We start from the raw sequence: 18,671 nt of genomic DNA on the forward strand, positions 1-18,671 counted from the left end.
GGGGCTCCGCAGCCGGCTCCGGAGAGGAGGCTCGGAGCCATGGCTGATGGGGGCGAGGGCGAGGACGAGATCCAGTTCCTGCGAACTGTAAGCCCCGCGTATTTCGTGTTCTCCCGGCATTCGCGAGCGGGGTCCGGGTCAGACCAGGAGTGCGGACCAGAGCTGCCCCGGCGGGCGGTTGCTGGGTGTCCGTTGGGGATGGGGGCGGAGCTGGAAATCGCCCAGAGTGCGCAGGGTTGTGGACTGGGGTGAAGGAGGGGCAGCGTGCGTGTCTGTGCACGCTCGTGTCCGAACCGGAGACCTAGAGCTGCAAGACCACAGCCGCGGGCGAGGCTGAAGGGTCGGTCCGGGGGCCCGCAAGAGCAGCACCTCGGAACTGCAGCCCCCTCCTCCGCCGGGGCGCCTACCTTCTCGGTCAGCCATAGTGCCCCCAGAGTGGATTGGGGCCGGGGCCCGAATCAGCCCCCGTAGCTCTTGGCCAGAATTCCGCGGCAGCGCGGTTTCTCGGGCTTTCTGTCTGGAAACGTGCGCTGTCACCGAAGGAACAGAGAAATGGATTCCCGTCCTTGTCCTTGGGGGCGCCATGACCTGGCAAGGAGTGGGTGAGCAGGAAACTGCCCAAGATTTTCACCAAGTCCAGGTGCTGCGATCATTTTGGTCACCTGGGGCTGCTGCTTTTTGTGGGTACTGACAGCTTGCAAGTGTGGAAAGGCAGCGGAGCTCACGTGCGCACAGATGTGTGTGTGTGTGTGTGTGTGTGTGTGTGTGTAGAGGCACCGTGAACGTGTCGTTTTGTTACGGAATGCTCAGTGCAGCAAACAGAGAGACACGGAGAGGACAGAGTGGGATGCGGGGGTGGGGGTGGGGGGTGATGGGTGGCTGCCTGGACATTCCACATTGGTGGCAGGTCATCTGGGGAAGGTTTGGCTTTACACTAATACATTTTGCCTTCCATAAGTACCTCTTGGCACTGCTCCTTCCTCTCTTGATTTGTTCGAACACTGCAGATCCTTCCCAGGCTGAGGGCTAGAGAGCTCCTTCACAAAAGCAAACGTCAGAACTTCGTGTTAAGAATAACATAGTTATCCTTGGTCCCAGACGGCCCGTTCCCCACTTCCCTCCGTCTCCCTGAAAGGCTATTTACTTGCAGGTTTTCGCCCACCCTCCAACCGAAGACTGCAGCTCTGCTGTTACCCCTTTCCTTAACTGACAAAGCTATCACTTCCCAGTTAGCATTACCTTCATAGTCACAGAAAATGGTTGGTTTGGAAATCGTAAGCAGACAGTAGCTTTCAGATTCGAATGTACCGAACAAGTGAAAACTGTCAATGTGTACGAGCACATTGCAACTGCCCCCGTCCTCTCTTCTATTTATTAACACTTATTTGCACATTAAAACATAGGCTGAGGAGCCTTTGGACCAGATCCAAGCTGAGACATAGCAGGAGATTGTGAATTATTTGACCTATAAGCTGCCTGGTATGCCCCATTTCATATGCTGTTTATGAGTTTGAGGCGCTATTTGGCCCAGAACTTGTCTCTGAGAGGCCTGTTCACTAATAACTTGCACGTGGAGAATTTTTAAGCCCCCTAATAATTCATGCTCAGTAAAGTGGAAAAAGTAAAAAACTCAGTCAGTGCTGACTCATAACGACCGTATAGGACAGGGTAGAACTGTCCTTGTGAGATTTTGGAGACTGTAACTCTTTGGAGTAGAAAGCCCTGTCTTTTCCATTGAGTGGCTGGTGGTTTCCAACTGCTGAAAAGCTGTCCTTATGAATTGCACCCCAACGCATGGTCTACCTATAAATCAATCAATAAGCCACATGCAAATATATTTCTCTAAACCTCTCCAAATGAAGGGATCTTTTATTAAGCTGGACAAAAGGTTTAATTGCAATGTAATTTTTGAATTTAATTTGTATTGAACACCATAGGGTTAAAAATAGCTAAAGAATTTTGCAAGATAAGTACACTTAAGGGCTTCCTGCTGGCTTACGTGTTGAGCTCATGGAGGTGGTGTTATCAGTATACTTAATGGGGACCAAGGTAATGTGCTTGCTGAAGGGCTTCTGTACATATAAAGTAAAGTTAACTCTCTATCATTTGGCAGCTGCCTGTAACCCCAAGCGACACCCTGATAAGTGGGTCCTAGGAAAAGATCTGGCAGGCCTAAGCTAGGATTTTTCTTTTAATAAAACCTCCTCTGTAGGTGGTTGTGCTAATGACAAATGACCTTGAAGGAGGGAGAATAGTGGAGCAGAGGATTTTCCTCATGGAGCATTGGCATCTGAAAGGAGAACATGCCTTCCACCCAACCCCCCAAATTGTATAATCTTAAATACTCAAATATTTTTTAAATACTTAAATCTTAAGTCTATTGTCCTGGACTCTGTGCTACTCATTCTCTTAAGCTGGGTATGTGGATGGCTGCGAAATGTTAATGACTTCTCAATTTGAATTGTAGTTTTCAATGAATTCATTTAGATTTTTTGGAGGGTTCATTTATTTCTCTCTTGTGTGTAATTCTGTCACTATAAGATCTTTATTTAATTTTATTATTATCTTTAATTTTAATATTTTTATTGACATATCTTACTCATTCCACTATATCCCCCTTTTAAAGGCAAATACCCCAGAGAATGTAAACAAACTAGATAAAATAATTATAACTCCTGGAAGTACTGGATGAATCTATAAGGATTAGAAAAATAATATCAAATACTTAGTTATTAAAAAATATAGTTGTGAAAAAAATACATAGTTGTGAAGTTGACCAGATTATTCTGGTTCATCTATTTTGATTAGAGCACCCTTGTTATTATCTTGAACACATCCATCCACAAAAAGCTTTTTAATTTTTTTTTCCTGGCAGGAGGTCTAAGATTTTTGCCAAGGGAAACAGGTGAACTTTTTAATGGACTAGATCCATGAAATATATCTGCTACTGTAAATTAATTACACATTTGTGAGGGGAAATTTTTATCTCTTTGTAGTTTGTCAGCCCCCTCTCCCATCTCTTTTCCATTATAGTATTGTTTGTGAGTTTGTTCCCATTCTTACAAGTGTGATAAAGATTAGTGATCATCTTCAGTTGAGTGCCTTTCCCACAAACCAGAAATGTGCTTACTGTGGTTAAGTCCTTGGCTGCTGACAGATAGATTGGAAGTTTGAGTTCAGCTAGAGGTGCTTCATAGGAAGGGCCTCGTGATATACTTCTGAAAACTCAGGCTTTGAGAAACCTGATGGAGCACAGTATTACTCTGATCCACGTGGGGTTGATCTGAATTGGAATCTACTCAATGGCAATGAGTGTGGGTACATGTCAATAGTTACTTGTGATTTCATCATCTTCCCTTCCTGCAACAAATCAGTAACCCTCCTTGAATATTCAACACCAGTATCATCCTAAAACTTCTTTCTTCATTCTACCACTTCAAGATCTTGTTACATTATCTAACTCTCTGCTTGGTTTAGGACTTTTTTTTTAATAACCTAGTCTGTCTTTTGATTCCTTGAGTTTGCTATACTTCGTGGAGCATTCTTGGCTCATTCCAACAATTTTGATCATATCTTTTACTCACTGTCTTCTGATCTTCTCTCTGCCACACACTTTAACTCTTAATTGCTCTTGGAATATTTCATGTTTGATAATTATCCCTAAACTCTTTAGAGGGTTGAGACTGAGGTGTTATTTTCTCATGATGCCCACCATAGTGTTAACTAAGCATCATAGAAAGACAGGAACAGGCTTGAGGAAAATGTTGGCAAGCAGAAGATTGGGACTAGAGCAAAGAAACCCCTCTAACCGAATTAGTTGTGAAGATCATGTGAATGTGTTCAAATGAAGAAAGAAGAAATCTGTCAAAATGAAGGAAATAGGCCAAGATAATGGGTATAGACGAGGTGGGCAGAGAGCATTGAATGAAAGATAAAATAAGACTTCCTTCTACAGGCAGGAAAGTGAGAAGGTTGATGGGTTACATTTCAAAAGAGAAAAGAAGACGTAAACTGCATAGGATAGGTGAAGTGGTGGTTGTTGACTGGGAGTGCTCAGTAACTTCCCAAGGGCAGGAGAGTACAGTAGTCTCAAGCCTGTGAGGAGGGAAATTTGAGAAGGAAATTACAGTTCCCAGTTTTCAGATCACTTGAACTAAGGAGTGAGAGAATGCAGTGGAGACTTGATGTGTTGCTATGGTGCTGAAGAAGTTTTAGCAGAGCGTCGAGTTTATAGCAGATTAGGAAAACAGTACTGCTTGTGATCTATTTCTGGAAAATCAGTCAATGAAAACCTTGTATGGGAGGGTAAAGGGAGAATGGGTAGGAAAGAGGGAACCGATTACATGGAACTGTGTGTGACCTCCTCCCTGGGGGACAGACAGACAACCAAAAAGTGGATGAAGGGAGACGTCGGACAGGGCAAGATATGACAAAATACCCATTTATAAACTATCAAGGGCTCATGAGGGAGGGGGGAGCGGGGAGTGAGGGGAAAAATACCTAATGTCGGGGGTTTAAATGGAGAGAAAATGTTTTGAGAAACGATGTACAAATGCGCTTTACACAATTGATGTGTGTATGGATTGGGATAACAGTTGTATGAGCCCCTAATAAAATGTTAAAAAAGAAAAAAAAAATAAAGATAGGTTTCCTTGCAAAAAAAAAAAAAGAAAACCTTGTATCGTCCAATCCCATGGGTTGCCATGACAGGTTGAGGGGAGGTTTGACTAGACTAACAGCCAGCAACAGCAGTAGCAGCAGCAGCAACCACAGCAAGATGAGGAGTTATTTGTTATCTCTGAGGGTCTCTGGGAAGTTGTTTTGAGATGTCACATTAATAGCCCTGGGGTCAGACAGATGCAAACCATTTTGGAAGATGAACTAACCAAAGCTTGCCTTTCTACAGAAATATGTATTTTCATGGATTCGGGGGCCCTTGGAAAGTCTTGTTCTGATAGTTTACAACATCAGTAACTACCCTGTTTCCCCGAAAGTAAGGCATCCCCCGAAAATAAGACCTACTTACAGTTTTGCCTCTCACTGAAATATAAGGCACCCCCCCGAAAATAAGACCTCCCCGAAAATAAGCCCCTTCTGAAGCTACATAACTCTGGACTGTGGACCATAGCAGCGGGCGCCGCAGCGCAGCTTACTGTAGGCCACGGCACAGCTGGAGCAGACAGGCAGTGCGAGGTCTCCTTTAATAATAAACAATAAATATGTACCGTATTCTTCTTCATGGAAAAATAAGACATCCCCTGAAAATAAGACCTAGCGCATCTTTGGGAGCAAAAATTAATATGACACTGTGTTATTTTTGGGAAACAGGGTAAATGCCAAGAGATCTTGTTTATAAATATCTTTTACTTCTTAATAGGAATGCTTCTGTTTCCCTTTTATCACCTTCCCCTGGGCTAGGTGAATAAGTCACCCGTGTCTCTGGGGCTTCCTTAAAAGATTGGGTCAATCTGAATGCTCATCTGGAAGGTATGTTTCCTGATTCCTGTAACCTACTCTGTTTTGTTTTTTTTTTTAATTCGTATCATCATCCATCCATCCATCCATCCATTATGTCAAGCACATTTGTACATATATTGTGATCATCCTTTTCAAAACATTTTCTTTTTACTTGAGCCCTTGGAATCAGCACATTTTCCCTGTCCCACCTCTCCCTCCCTCATGAGCCCTTAATAAGTTATATATATATATATAAATAAGTTATATATATATATATATTTTTTTTTTTTCCCATGTAATCTACTCAGTATTCTGGGCCTTTCTTCCCAAGAAATGGAATTCGAAGGCTTTATTGATGATTAATTTGGTGTATTTAAAGGATTTATACATATTGCTTCAGTGCTCATTATCCACCAAAGTTTTCCTTTCAGAAGAAGGGCCAGAGAGCTAGTCACTGACACAGGTCAGCTCCCCCTCCCCTCTACCCCCACTACTGCCAGCTGCCTGTTTCTACCATCTGGTGACTAGTATTTATCAGGGGCAAATGTCTCTTCTTTGGCAATGAAAACCTTAAATGTAGTTAAGGACTCGAAGCAGATACCAGAGAAAAGTGATTAGAGCAGCTCCACCTGCTGTTGTGAGCACTTCCTAGGTATGAGAAGCAGTTGAGGTAGAGTAATTTGGGTGCTATGAGCAAGCCTACGTTTGCTGACAAAAACCCACCTATATTATATGAGAGTCTTTCTGTGCATTGAGGAGCCGGTGAGAGAGGCACATACACAGCACATCATGGTGGCAGGGTAATTGGCTTTCTATGGTCAATTTGTTTTCTTTCTACTAAGGTAAGTACTTTTTGGTCCTTTACAACTTATAAAAGAAATTTCTTCTATTTTATCTATTCCTAATGAATATTTTTAGTTTCCATTTGAAACTTTCACTGTGAATTTGGAATATGACATGATAGATATCCATTATGTGTGATGTGATATTCATGGATATCACTCATAGTTAATATATAACCAAAAGTTCAAACAAAGGATATTTTTGAGAGAATTAAAAAAAAGGAAGAAGGGGAAAATCAAATACTTGGTCTTCAAAAATTTAGGTATTGTTAAAGGTTCTGAATACTACACTGAATTTATACCCATTAAAAGCCATGCTTTTTTAAATTTCTATAGCATTTTTCTAGTTATCAACATAAAAGGTTATCTTCATTTAGATTTTTCTTGATTTTTTTAATTCATTTAACTCTCAAAGATATTTTCATGCAGAAATTTTGGTCACATGCACAAACAAAAAAGAAATACAGCCCTTTTCTTGATTACTGTTGGTGTGACACAAGTACCACGTGTGTGTAGCTTTTGAGAGTGGAAATTTATTTTCTTACAGCTCAGTAGCTGTGTTAGTCTGGGGTTGATTAGAGAAACAAATTCACAGACACTCATGTGTATAAGAAAGAGCTTTATATACAAGAACAATTGAATATTGAGAAAAAACATTTCAGCCCAGCCCAGATCAAGTTCCTATGTCTGATATTAGCCCATATGTCCAATACCCATCTATAAATTCCTCTTCAGACTCACGAAAGACAGGCAATGATGCCAAATGCAGGAAGATCATAGGCCAGTGGGTGGAAAATCTTGTGAATCTAGTGGCAGTGGAAGCATCTTAGTGCTGGTGTGAGTCTTCACATGGCACCTCCAGCTCCAGGGCTCTGGCTGCATCAAATAGCTCCATCAGGTTCATCTGTAGTCATGTCTCACAGGGAATGAGTGTGTCCAGCCTCCAATGAGCTAGTTATCTCCTTAGTGCCTCCAAATGAGGTCATCAAGCTTTGAACTGATTGACAGGCTAAACTCCAACCCTTCACTCAAGTCTCTAATTTACAACAGATTATGTTACGACCACAGTTACAGAATTACCTGCTCCTTAGGGATTCCTTGGCTGTAAGCTTTAAAAAGCCTTTTCTTCTAAGGTAAGGTGACCAGACGTCCCGCTTTTGGTGGGACAGTCCTGATTTTTGGCATTTTAAAAAAGTCCCCATTTTTGGAAAGAATGCATGACAAGCTAGGGAACAGTCCATTTGGTCCATATAGACCAAATTTTTAATCAAGAGCCCTGTCCCCACCCCCACCCCCACCCCGGTCCATGGTGCCCCACTTTAAATCTGGTCACCTTATTCTAAGGCATCACTGAGTGGCTTTGAACCACCAATCTGTAGTTTAGCAACAAAATGCAAACCATTTGTGCCACCCAAGACCCTTATATGTGGCTCCCTTAGTGCTGGAAATGAATGTCATGTAAAACTAGAGGGAGGTTTGATGGCATTCCTCTCTGGAGGTAAGTACATTATAATATCCAGTGTGAGCCCCATTCAAGGTCATGAGACTTCTTAAGCTACCAGTACCTCACAGGGTAGCTACCACATAACGGATTTCTGGAATGAATTGAACTGACTTTGTGAAACAGCAATTCAGATACTACAGAATAGAACAATTCTTGGGACACTGCCAGCTATCTTAACTGAAGATGTCTAGATTTTATATCTCCTTGGCTTGCCATATTATACCAGGTGCATAGGGTCTCTTTGAGTTGGAATCAACTTGATGTAAGTGGCAATGAGAGGCAATACCTTTGAGGAAGAACCCAGCCTGAAAAATAGAGTTGAGGAATCCAGTAATGGACCATGTCTACATTCATGGTCCTGCGAAGACCTGTTTAAAATGGATGGAAGGTGAAGAGGTGATGGACATGACCTTGAATTGGGCTCAGAGACCTTCAGAAGGTGGAATCTGTGACCGCAATAGTACATCGATTCATAGGAAGTGTGAAAACCATGATGATGGGCTCCATAATGTAGAAAATCAGAAGGCAGTTTTCAACTTTAGTCAGATTCTGTAGAGATTTGTGAAAGTTTCACCAAAATTCATTTTGTAAAGTTTCTGAAAATTTTTTGAGATATTTGACTTTCAGAACAACTGAAATTTGGCAGAGTGGGTCAAGTTGGGGAACACACATTTCAAAGTGTATGTGTTTAAAGGTATTTTTACAGAACTCTATTTCAGAGGCACGCAGCAAGTATGACCTCATAAAATAAAATACACTCCCCATCGCTCCCAAGCCAAATCCTTTTAGAGAAGGACAACATATCTGGTGATTGAGGCAATTAAACAATATAGCAGACACACACAATTAATTCAGTCCTCAATACCTTTTTTACCTGCTTTCCTCAATATCTTTTAGAATGTCTCCTTAGTTCCCTTTGGTCATGGACAAGTCTGACATAATTTGTCTAAAAGGACAATGACAATGTTGAGAGTTTATCGTGAGATTACAAGTTGTGATTTTTAGGCTCAGTGAAATGTCAGGAGAAAAATACTTTTGAGTCACAGTACAAATGAAATGCTGAAAACGAGCTGTTTCTGATTGATGGCTGTCTAAGAGGTTTACTGTATCTGATCCCTCTGCTGTCCTCTTTATACCAATAAAAGAGGGTGTCATCTCTGAAGATGGGGCATCATTAATGAGCGGAAAGGCCTGCTGTTGTCAAAAACAGCAACATTGCCCAGGGAAGTCTGCAAAACATCTTAAAAGTTTCACAAGAGAATAAATAAGATGGTGAACGAGATAAGAAAATTGTGGGTTCATCCTTTCCTCCTCAATACCTGATCTCTTCTTTTAGTTCATCCTGAAATTGTTATTGACTGCTTGCTATGTGCCAGAACTGTGCTCAGTGTTGGGATTCTAATCGTATCTAAGCTTATTTCTTACCTCAAGGAACTCTGGTGGGTGCGATGGAGAATGAGGAGAAACCAAATGTTCTACTTCAGAGTGTTTGGAGACAGGTGTTCATTGCTGAGGGTGTTAAGGATGGATGGAGCCGTGTCTGATGGTTAGTACGGCTATCCAGGGCTTCCTGGAGGCAGCATTACAATTTCAGCCTGAAAAAGGGTCATAATATAACCCCACCAGGCTGGCATAATAAACTATCTCACCCACATTTTATAGTGAAGGAAAAGGAAGGGAGTTCAAGTGTTTTGGCTTCTATTATCCAGCTCAGACACACTAGCTACAATTCATTTAGTTCTCTGGGCAGTTTTTAAAGTAATTAATTGCTTTGTTTCCTTTTTTTTTTTTTTTTAACAGATTAGGAAACTGAGTTATAGAGAGGTGAAATTATTTGTTCAAGGACAATCAATGAATAAGTGATGTTGTTGGCAAACCCAGGGTCTTTCTAATGCAAAACCTTCCTCCCTTATTCTTTTTTCCTTCTCTCCCTCTGTCCCTTCTTTTAATTTCTCTCATCGTTCCTTTAAACTATCAGAAAACCTTTTGAAACATTGTGAGTTGGACAATAACAAGATTAGTATCCGATCCACCGTAATCTTCCATATGGAATATCTCTGCCTTTGATTTATCTTAGTGCCATTCCATGGCTCCCTGGTGGTGCAGTGGGTAAGTCCTTTGCTGGCAACCAAAAGGTTAATTCAAGCCCACAAGTTACTGTGAGGCAGATAAGACCTGGCGATCTGCTCCTGTACAGTATAGCCTTGGAAATCCTATGGGATGGTTCTACTCCAACCTTTTGGTTTGTTTGCTATGTATGAGAATCTACTCAATGACAACAGGTTTGTTTGTTTTAATGTTGTAGAACACCAATAATAAATCTTGAAAAATTGATCTTGCTTATAAAATGCAAATTGTATCAGTTGTGGAACAATTTTGTATTTTTAAAGCATGTCCACGTTAGCATTCCTGATGGACTTTGTAATTTCTTTAGATTCTTCTTTGAGCCCAATGTAACATCATACTGGTTCCTTCATTCATTAATGAATAAAGAACATCTTTGTCATACATTCATTTTGTATTTCTATACAAGTCAGATTTTTACATTAAAAATGATCTATGGTGTTATTAATTGGCCTTGCAAAGTGGGTGGGAATTTGATACAGGGAGTGGTGGAAGATGGGGAGACTGGACTTAGATGAAGAGAAGTGTTATGATTCTTTGTCTCAGTCCCAGATGTATTTTCCCCTTTTCTCTACTTTGTGCCCCAGACTCTCACTGTTCTTGCACTCTGAAAATACAGCTTGGCCTCCTGCCACTTCAGGTTGAGGAATGGTAGCAGTTTTCCACTGTTGCTATTTACTAGATTTCCCACTATCTCTTGTTGGACGCTGTCACTCTGCCCACATGTTGGCCCTTCATGTATCTCCTTTCAGCTAAACACTTTTGAGTGCTGTGCCTCAGGTAGGACCCTGACAGCTCAGGTAGGGAGCATGCCTGGGAATGAGAACATTTTAGAGTATGGGTTATGATGTGCTAGGAGGGTTGAGGAACTTTGAGACCAGAGATTCAAGGTTTATACTTTATTCATAAGGTAAAGGGAAGCCTTCAAGGATTTTTTTTTCTTTTTTTCCTTCTCAAAGGAAGTGGGTCAGAGCTGTCCTTTAAAATTAATGTGGAAGCAATTTATAAAATAAATTGGGAAATAGAAATATCAGAGAGAAACTGGAGCTGGTTCAAGATAAAAATAAAAACCAAATCATTTGCTGAATCCTCAACTCTGACTCGTGGGGGCTCTGTGTGTGCACAGAATTGTGCTCCATGGGATTCTCATGGCTGTGACCTTTCAGAAACATCTCCAGGCCTTGCTTCTGAATCTGCGGGGAGTTCTTACTGCCAAATTTTCAGCTGTGTATTGAATGCTTACCCAGAGATTTCTGTATAAGATAATTCAGACTTAAATTTTACCAGCAGTTGTAGAAATGAACAGATTGGGAGAGGTTTAAGAGATCCTGTTGAGGAAGAATTAGTGTATTGGTAACTGACTAGATGTGTTAGTTTGGATAAACTAGATAAAAAATCCACAGAACCTCATATATGTATAAGAGAGAGTTTTATATATAGGGTAAGTGTACATTCAGAAAGCACCCGAACCCAGTCCAGTCCAATTCCATAAGTCCAACTTAGCCCATATGTCCGACACTGATCTACAAAGTCCTCATCAAACTCACAAAATGACACTGAATGTAGGAGGATCACAGGCCAGTGGGTAGAAAGTCTTTGGGTCCAGTGGTGGTGTAAGCATCTCAGCCCTGGCAGGGGTCTCCACGCAGCTTCTCCAGCACCCAGGGCTGTATCAGGGTAAGTCCACATGGCTTCTCCTCAGGGATGTCTCGCAGGAACTGAGCCTTGCCAGCTAAAGCACCTGCACATTGGTCCAGCCATCAGAGAACAAGAGACCAGAGAACCAGAAAGGCAAGGCTCATGTAGCCATTTTACCTCTCCACCCTTCAATTTATCCCACATGTGTTTATCGCCCAGGTTATCACAATAAACCTTAATTATCTCACTTGATATAAGGAGAAGAAAAAGACAAAGATGAGCTTAGGAGTTGCTAAGAATAGTGGGGCCAACAATTTGGAAAAGTCCAAGAGAAGGCAGCAGTATTTGTTGTGGACATGTATTTTAAATTGCAGTTCTGGAACTGTGGGCATAATATTTTGGAGAGAAGGTGACCTAAAAAGTTAATTTTGGAAGTCATTGACATAATAGAAAAACCATAAAAACGGTTTGGTCAATGACCTGGGTTCAAGGAGTATGCCTAGTACCTGAGAGTTGCAGTTGTTATTGCGAAGACTGTGAAGAAGGCACCATGAGAAGAGACCTTTGCTGTGACCATTAGGCATGCACTGGTGGTCTTTAAGAGGAGGGGAAAGACACTGGAGAAGATTAAGTGACTGGGTGGCACTGAGTGGATGGAGTCAGACATCTATTAATTTTTCACCACACATGTTGATAAAGAAGAAAGAGAATTATTAAAGAAAATAGAGAGGATTAGCTCCAGAGGGAAGCAAAGTTGAAAGTTAATTGAATTTTTCTTTTTTCATGAGATACACCATAAACTAAGGTTATAGAAAAGGAAGAATTAATGATTCACTAAAGTTCTAAGTGGTATAGTGGTTACATGTTGGGCTCCTAATTACAAGGTCAGCAGTTCAAAACCACAATCCACTTCACAGGAGAGAATTTCTACTCCTGTTTTAGGATGAGTTGACTAGAAAAACAAATCCAGAGATATTCATATATGTGTAAGAAAGAGCTTTAGATCAAGAGGCAATTATATATCAAGAAAACCTCCTAGCCTAGTCAAACTTAAGTCCATAAGTATGATACCAATCCATATGTCTCTCTTCAGATTCACACAGCCACAGACAATGATGCAGAATGCAGGAAGATCACAGGCTGGTGGGTGCAAAATCGTGTGGATCCAAGGTTTGGGGTGAACATGACGGCTCTGGCAGCTCTCAGGGTGGTCAGGAAGCAGGAAAGTGAAGGCAGAGAGAGAAGGAGGTTCCCTGGGGCCCTTCTTATGAGAAGGCCACATCTATGAGGAGGCACCATCAGGCTATGACCTGATTGACAGATTGTATACCACCTGTCATCAAGCTGACACATTAAGTTGACATAAAACTTTGTAACTACCACAACTTCCACACAGAGTTAGTCTCAGAAATCCACAGGGGCAGTTCTACCTTGTTCTATAGGGCCGCTGTGAACTGGAATCAACTCGATGGTATGGAGGGTTTTGTTGTTAAAGTTCAAGGTATAGGACAGAATAGAACAATCATTATTGAACACACGAATAGATATAGTCATTTAAAATTTTTATTTATTTTTAACAATTTCACCATTATACAATTCACATATCAGATATCTCACTAGTTGATTCACATTCACAAGAGTTGTGCAACCATCCCCACTATTAATTCCAAGACATTTCTTGTTCCTTACACTCCTTGTTAGCTCTCCATTTCTTGCCAGCCTCCCCTGCCATGTCCCTTTGCAACTATTAATCCAGTTTTTGTTTCTATAGGTTACCTGTCCTGGGCTTTATATACAAAAAAATGTACAAGATCAAAACAAAACACAATCAAATGGCCCAACAACAATGAAGGAATGAACTAGAGAAAAACCTCAATTGAAAAGAAAGTATAACATATTAAAAACTGAAATTTAAAGATAGGTCACAAGGGGATCAAATGATAAAGTATTACATTTTAACCTAAACACATCTGCTATAATTGACTTTATAATGCTTTCTGTCTGATAGCAAGGCTATTCATATCCCTCCTATATGGTCAGAAGGGATTACCCAAGGCTTACTCCGTGTGGGGACCCGTAAATGGATTTTGGGCTTCTACGGTTTTATCTATAGCCTGCTAAAAACCAGTTATTTGGAATTTAGGGTTTAATACTGTTCCTTCTTCTGGGTTTGGTTTTTATTATTTACAATTCTTGGGTCACATAGGTTGGTGTGCTTCTTCAGAGTGTGGAACTAGCTGAGGCCTCAGATGGCTGCTTCTTTTAAGGAAGGTCTTTAAGGTCACAGACAATATTATTTCTGATACTTGGGCGCCATCTGATTTCTTCACCACACTTTGCTATAGCACCCATATTTTCAGTGATCACTTGATTGGGGCAGGCATTGAGAAGGGCCATGTCATAAGAACTAATTATTCTTATATTAGGGCTATGACTAAGTTCAAGCTAAAATCTATTCATGTATTTATGGTTATTATAGGTTCCTGGTTCACCTTAAAGATAATATTATTTTGTTGAAGGACATTATAAATTATCCCCATTGGAAATATAGTAGTTCAATTGATATTACCATTAATTTAGTCAATGGTCTAGAATTTAAACACTGTTGAAGAAAGAAAGAATACATGTATAAACCATAAACCAAACTTACTGCCATCCGGTTGATGGATGTATACCGACCCTGTAGGCATGGTAGAACTGCTCTTGGGGGTTCCTGGGCTGTAATTCTTCCCCCCCCCCCAAACCATTTTATTTAGAGTTAATACAGGTATCATATCATTCCATTGTTTAATCACATCAAGCTGTATTGTACAATTGCTATCACAGTTTTCCAGTTCTTTTTAAGAATACTTAATTATTTGCTGCTTTATCTAATTTGAGAACACATATTATTTTCATTTGACCTTGCTTTGTTGTTGATGTTGTGCTTTTGAGTCAGCTATAATGCATGACACTATGTACAACTGAAAGAAATACTGCCCAGACCTGCACCATCCTCACAATTTTTATGTTTGAACCTATTGTTGAAGCCACTGGTCAATCCATTTTGATGAAGGTCTTCTGCCTTTCTATTTACTATGCATGATGTCCTTTTCCAGGGACAGATCTCTCCTTATAACGTGTCTGAAGTACCTGTGAAGTGTCTGATCTTCTTTGCTTCTCAGGAGCATTCTGGCTGTACTTCTTCCAAGACTGATCTGTTGTTTCTTTTAGCATTCCATGGTACTTTTAATATTCTTCACGAATACAATAATTAACATGTGTAGATTTTCCTTCACATTTTCTTATGCAATACCTAACTTTCATATATGTATGAAACAATTGAAAATACCATGGTTTGGATCAGCTGCACTTTAGTCCTTAAAATCACATTCTTGCTCTTTGTGCAGCTTATTTACACAAGGCAATGTGTCATTTGATTTCTTGACTACTGCTTCCATGGGCATTGGTTGTGGATCCAATCAAGAGGAAATTCATGACAGCTTCAATCTTTTCTCCATAACCTATTGGTCTAATTATGTGGATGGTTGTTTTCTTTATGTTGAGTTTTAATCCACATTGAAGGTTGCAATCCTTGATCTTCATCAGCAACTGCTTCAAGTCCCCCTCTTTTTCAGCAAGCAAGGTTGTATATCACAGGTTGTTAATAAGCCTTCCTCCAAGGCTGATGCATTCTTCTTCATATAGTTTGGCTTCTTGGATTGTTTGCTCAGCATGCTGTTTAAATAAATATGGGGAGAGGATATATAATCCTGATGCACAGCTTCACTGAATTTAAACCATGTAATATTGCCTGGTTCTAGTCTAACAATTGGCCTTACAACCATGAACAGGTTTTCACAAACACAATATAGAGCTTGGGAATTTCTCAAGTCTATCCATAGTTTCTTATGATTCACACAGATGAATGCCTTTGTATAGTCAATAAATCACCAGCAAATATCTCTCTGGTTTTCTTTGGCTTTCAGCCATCATCTGAAGTCAGTATTGATATCGCTAATTCCATGTCCTCTTCTGAATTCGGGTTGAATGACAGTTCCCTGTTGACATACCACTGCAACCACTGTTGAATGATTTTCAGAAAAATTAATATTTACTTGCATATAATAATAGTCTGATTTGATAATTTATTCACTCTTTTGGGTCACCTTTCTTTGGAATAGATACAAATATGAATCTCTTCTAGTGAGTTTCTTGGCATAAGTGGGTGAGTGCTTCCAGTGCTTCATTGGCTTGAATCATTTCAGTTGATATTCCATCAATTCCTAGAGTCTTGTTTTTGGTTAATGCCTTCAATGCATCTTTGATCTCTTCCTTCAGTACCGTTGGTTCTTGATCATATACTATCTCTTGAAAGGGTTGATTGTTGATTTTTTTTTTTTTTTGGTATAGTGACTTTTTGTATTTTCTTTTGATGCATAATTCAATGTTTTACTCATGAAATCTTAGAATATTACAATTGAGGTTGAATTTTTTCTTTGGTTCTTTGTTTAAAATATGCTGAATGTGCTATTATTCCTTTTTGGTTTTCTAACTTTTTTTTCACATTTCATTATAAATACATTGTTTTCTGGAGCTGCCCTTTGAAATTTTCTTTTTACTTGTTTACTTAATCATTTCTCTCATTTGCTTTAGCTATTCTATGATCAAGAGAAATTTCAATCTTTTATGGCATCCAGTTTGTTTTTTTCTTTTTCTGTCTTTGCTGACATTTTTGCTTTCTTCATGTATGATGGTCTTGATGCCATACCACACACAGTTCATCAAATCTTTCGTTATCAATATTCAGTGGACCAAACTTAACCTTTGAAATGGTCTCAAAATTGAGGAGGGATATAGTCAAGGTTTTATTTTGAGTCTCATACACTTGTTTTGATTTGTTTTAAACTCCATCTTGAAAATATGAGGGAGTACCTCCCAAAAAACCTGGAACTGTGCTTAGTGGAGCTTTCTTCCTATGATTTTTTTCCTGCTACACGAGCATCCAGCAACTTGCTCTGAGCTAGTGTACCCAGTTGCGTCGCCTGGGAAGGTTCTCTCTGGCCACATTGACTTTTTTTGTAAAAGCAGTTTTGGCTTAAGTCTCATTTTTTGTGATGCCCAATTTAAGAGAACAGCATGCGGGTGTGAAATTTTGGGTTCTCTTCTGGAAAAAATGCCCTAGAAACTATTGTGATGTTGAACATAGCTTATAAAGACAGTACTATGGGAAAAACTCAAATGTATGAGTGGTTTTCTCATTGCAAAAAAGGTGAAATGTCAATTGATGACAAACCTCATTTTGGATGTCTGTCAACATCCTTAATGCACAAAAATGTTGACTTGTAGTACTTAGGGACTATCTTCCACTAGATCAGACTGTTAATCAAGCTTTCTATTTAGAGGTTCTATACAGTTTGTGTAACAGTGTATGGCAAAAAAAATCCCCCAAAACAAAGACCTGAGTTTTGACAGACAGGGAACTGGTTTTGCCACCACGACAATGTACCTGCTCATGCAGCCATCTCAGTGCACCAGTTTTTGTCAGAAAACCAGAATGACAGTGTACCTCTCTTGTCCCATGCACCTTACTCACTTGACCTCACTCTTTGCAACTTCTTGTTGTTTCCATGAATGAAGAGGAACATGAAAGGACAGTGATTTGATGATGTAGAAGAGGTGAAGAAAAAAACAAGGGAGGTGCTGTCAGCCATCCAAACAAATGAGTTCGAAAACTGTTTCCAAGAATGGAATCGCACATTTGACAAATGTATTAAGTGTAATGGAGAGTACTTTGAAGGTGATAAAGTTGTTTTGTAAAAAAATTTAAATACATAGCTAAATTCTGTTTTTTTTGTGTGTGTCTGGGGGCTACTCTCTCAAATGAATAATTGACGGTGTTTCTCAGTAAAGCACCTTTCCTTGTTTTGACTGCTGATCCTGAGCGTCTCCATTTTCTCTCCCCACAGGTGTAATCAGTTTGATTTCTGTGTAGTGCATCTGGAGAAGTCCATGTGTTTAGTAACGTTTATGTTGTTGGAAAAGGTATTTGCTGTGAAGAAGTCTATGGTCATGTAAAATCCTAACATGTGATCTCCAGCTTCATTCCTAACACCAAACCCATATATTCCAATTACTATCCATTCCTCTTTGTTACTAACATTTACATTTCAATTGCTAATAATTGTCAAGCCATCTTAATTGCATGTTGACAAAATTTCAAACTGAACAAGTTGATAGATTTCTTTGATTTTTGTTTTAGTGGTTGGTGCATACATGGGAATAATAGTTGTTTTAACTGAATTTCCTTATCCTATTAAACACAGCATTCATTCAAAATAGATCTTGAAATGTCCATTTTTATGACAATTTTCTTGAATTTGTCATTCCCAGTATGGTAAGCAACATAAATCTCTTAATTCAAAATGGCCAGTATCAGTCCAGATCAGCTCACTAATGACTAAGATATTGATCTGTTTCTATCCTATTTTATTTTTGATAACTTCCAATTTTCATAGATTCATATTTCATATATTCCAACTTCTAATTATTAATACATGCTTGCAGCTGTTTCTTCTCAATTTGAGTTGTGGCCCATCAGCAAAGAATTTCCTGAAAGCTTTATTCCATCCACATAATTATGGGTCACTCTACTTTGAGAAAGCAGCTTTTTCCCAGTCATCTTTGAGTGCCTTCCAGCCTGAGTGGCTTGTCTATATCTGGCATGGTTTTGCTGATACTTATAAGGTTTTCACTTGCTAATTCCTCATAAGTGGACAGCCTATTCCTTCTTCATAGTTCGGATGCTGGGCTGAAAACTGATCACCTTGGTGACCCTGTGATATTTGAATATTAGTAACATAGCTTTCAGCATGACAGCAACATTGCAAGCCACCACAGTGTAACAAACTGACAGGCAAGTGATGGGACTTTGATGTAGTTTTGTATAATTTTATTTTCCTTTGGAGACCTTTTGTTAAGCAATTAAAATTCATTCTTTATAAAATCTGAATTGGTTCTAAGCTGGGCACTTTTTAAAAAAAACATTTTATTAGGGGCTCATACAACTGTTATCGCAATCCATACACACATCAATTGTGTAAAGCGCATTTGTACATCATTCTCAA

At 39.7% G+C, this 18,671-nt stretch overlaps 1 protein-coding gene across 1 annotated transcript in view; it reads left to right on the forward strand.

Moving 5' to 3' along the window:
- The first annotated feature begins 21 nt into the window (after positions 1-21).
- Positions 22-18,671, forward strand: part of RYR2 (ryanodine receptor 2) — an 805,653-nt gene continuing 787,003 nt past the window's right edge. The window contains exon 1 of the mRNA XM_045294222.1: positions 22-87. Within this exon, the coding sequence (XP_045150157.1) occupies positions 40-87 (48 nt within the window). The 5' untranslated portion in view covers positions 22-39. The remainder of the gene's footprint in view (positions 88-18,671) is intronic.

The sequence above is a fragment of the Echinops telfairi genome, unplaced genomic scaffold (genome assembly GCF_000313985.2).
Source record: "Echinops telfairi isolate 266 unplaced genomic scaffold, ASM31398v2 ScPeMD7_3509;HRSCAF=4178, whole genome shotgun sequence".
In the NCBI taxonomy this organism is placed as follows: domain Eukaryota; kingdom Metazoa; phylum Chordata; class Mammalia; order Afrosoricida; family Tenrecidae; genus Echinops; species Echinops telfairi.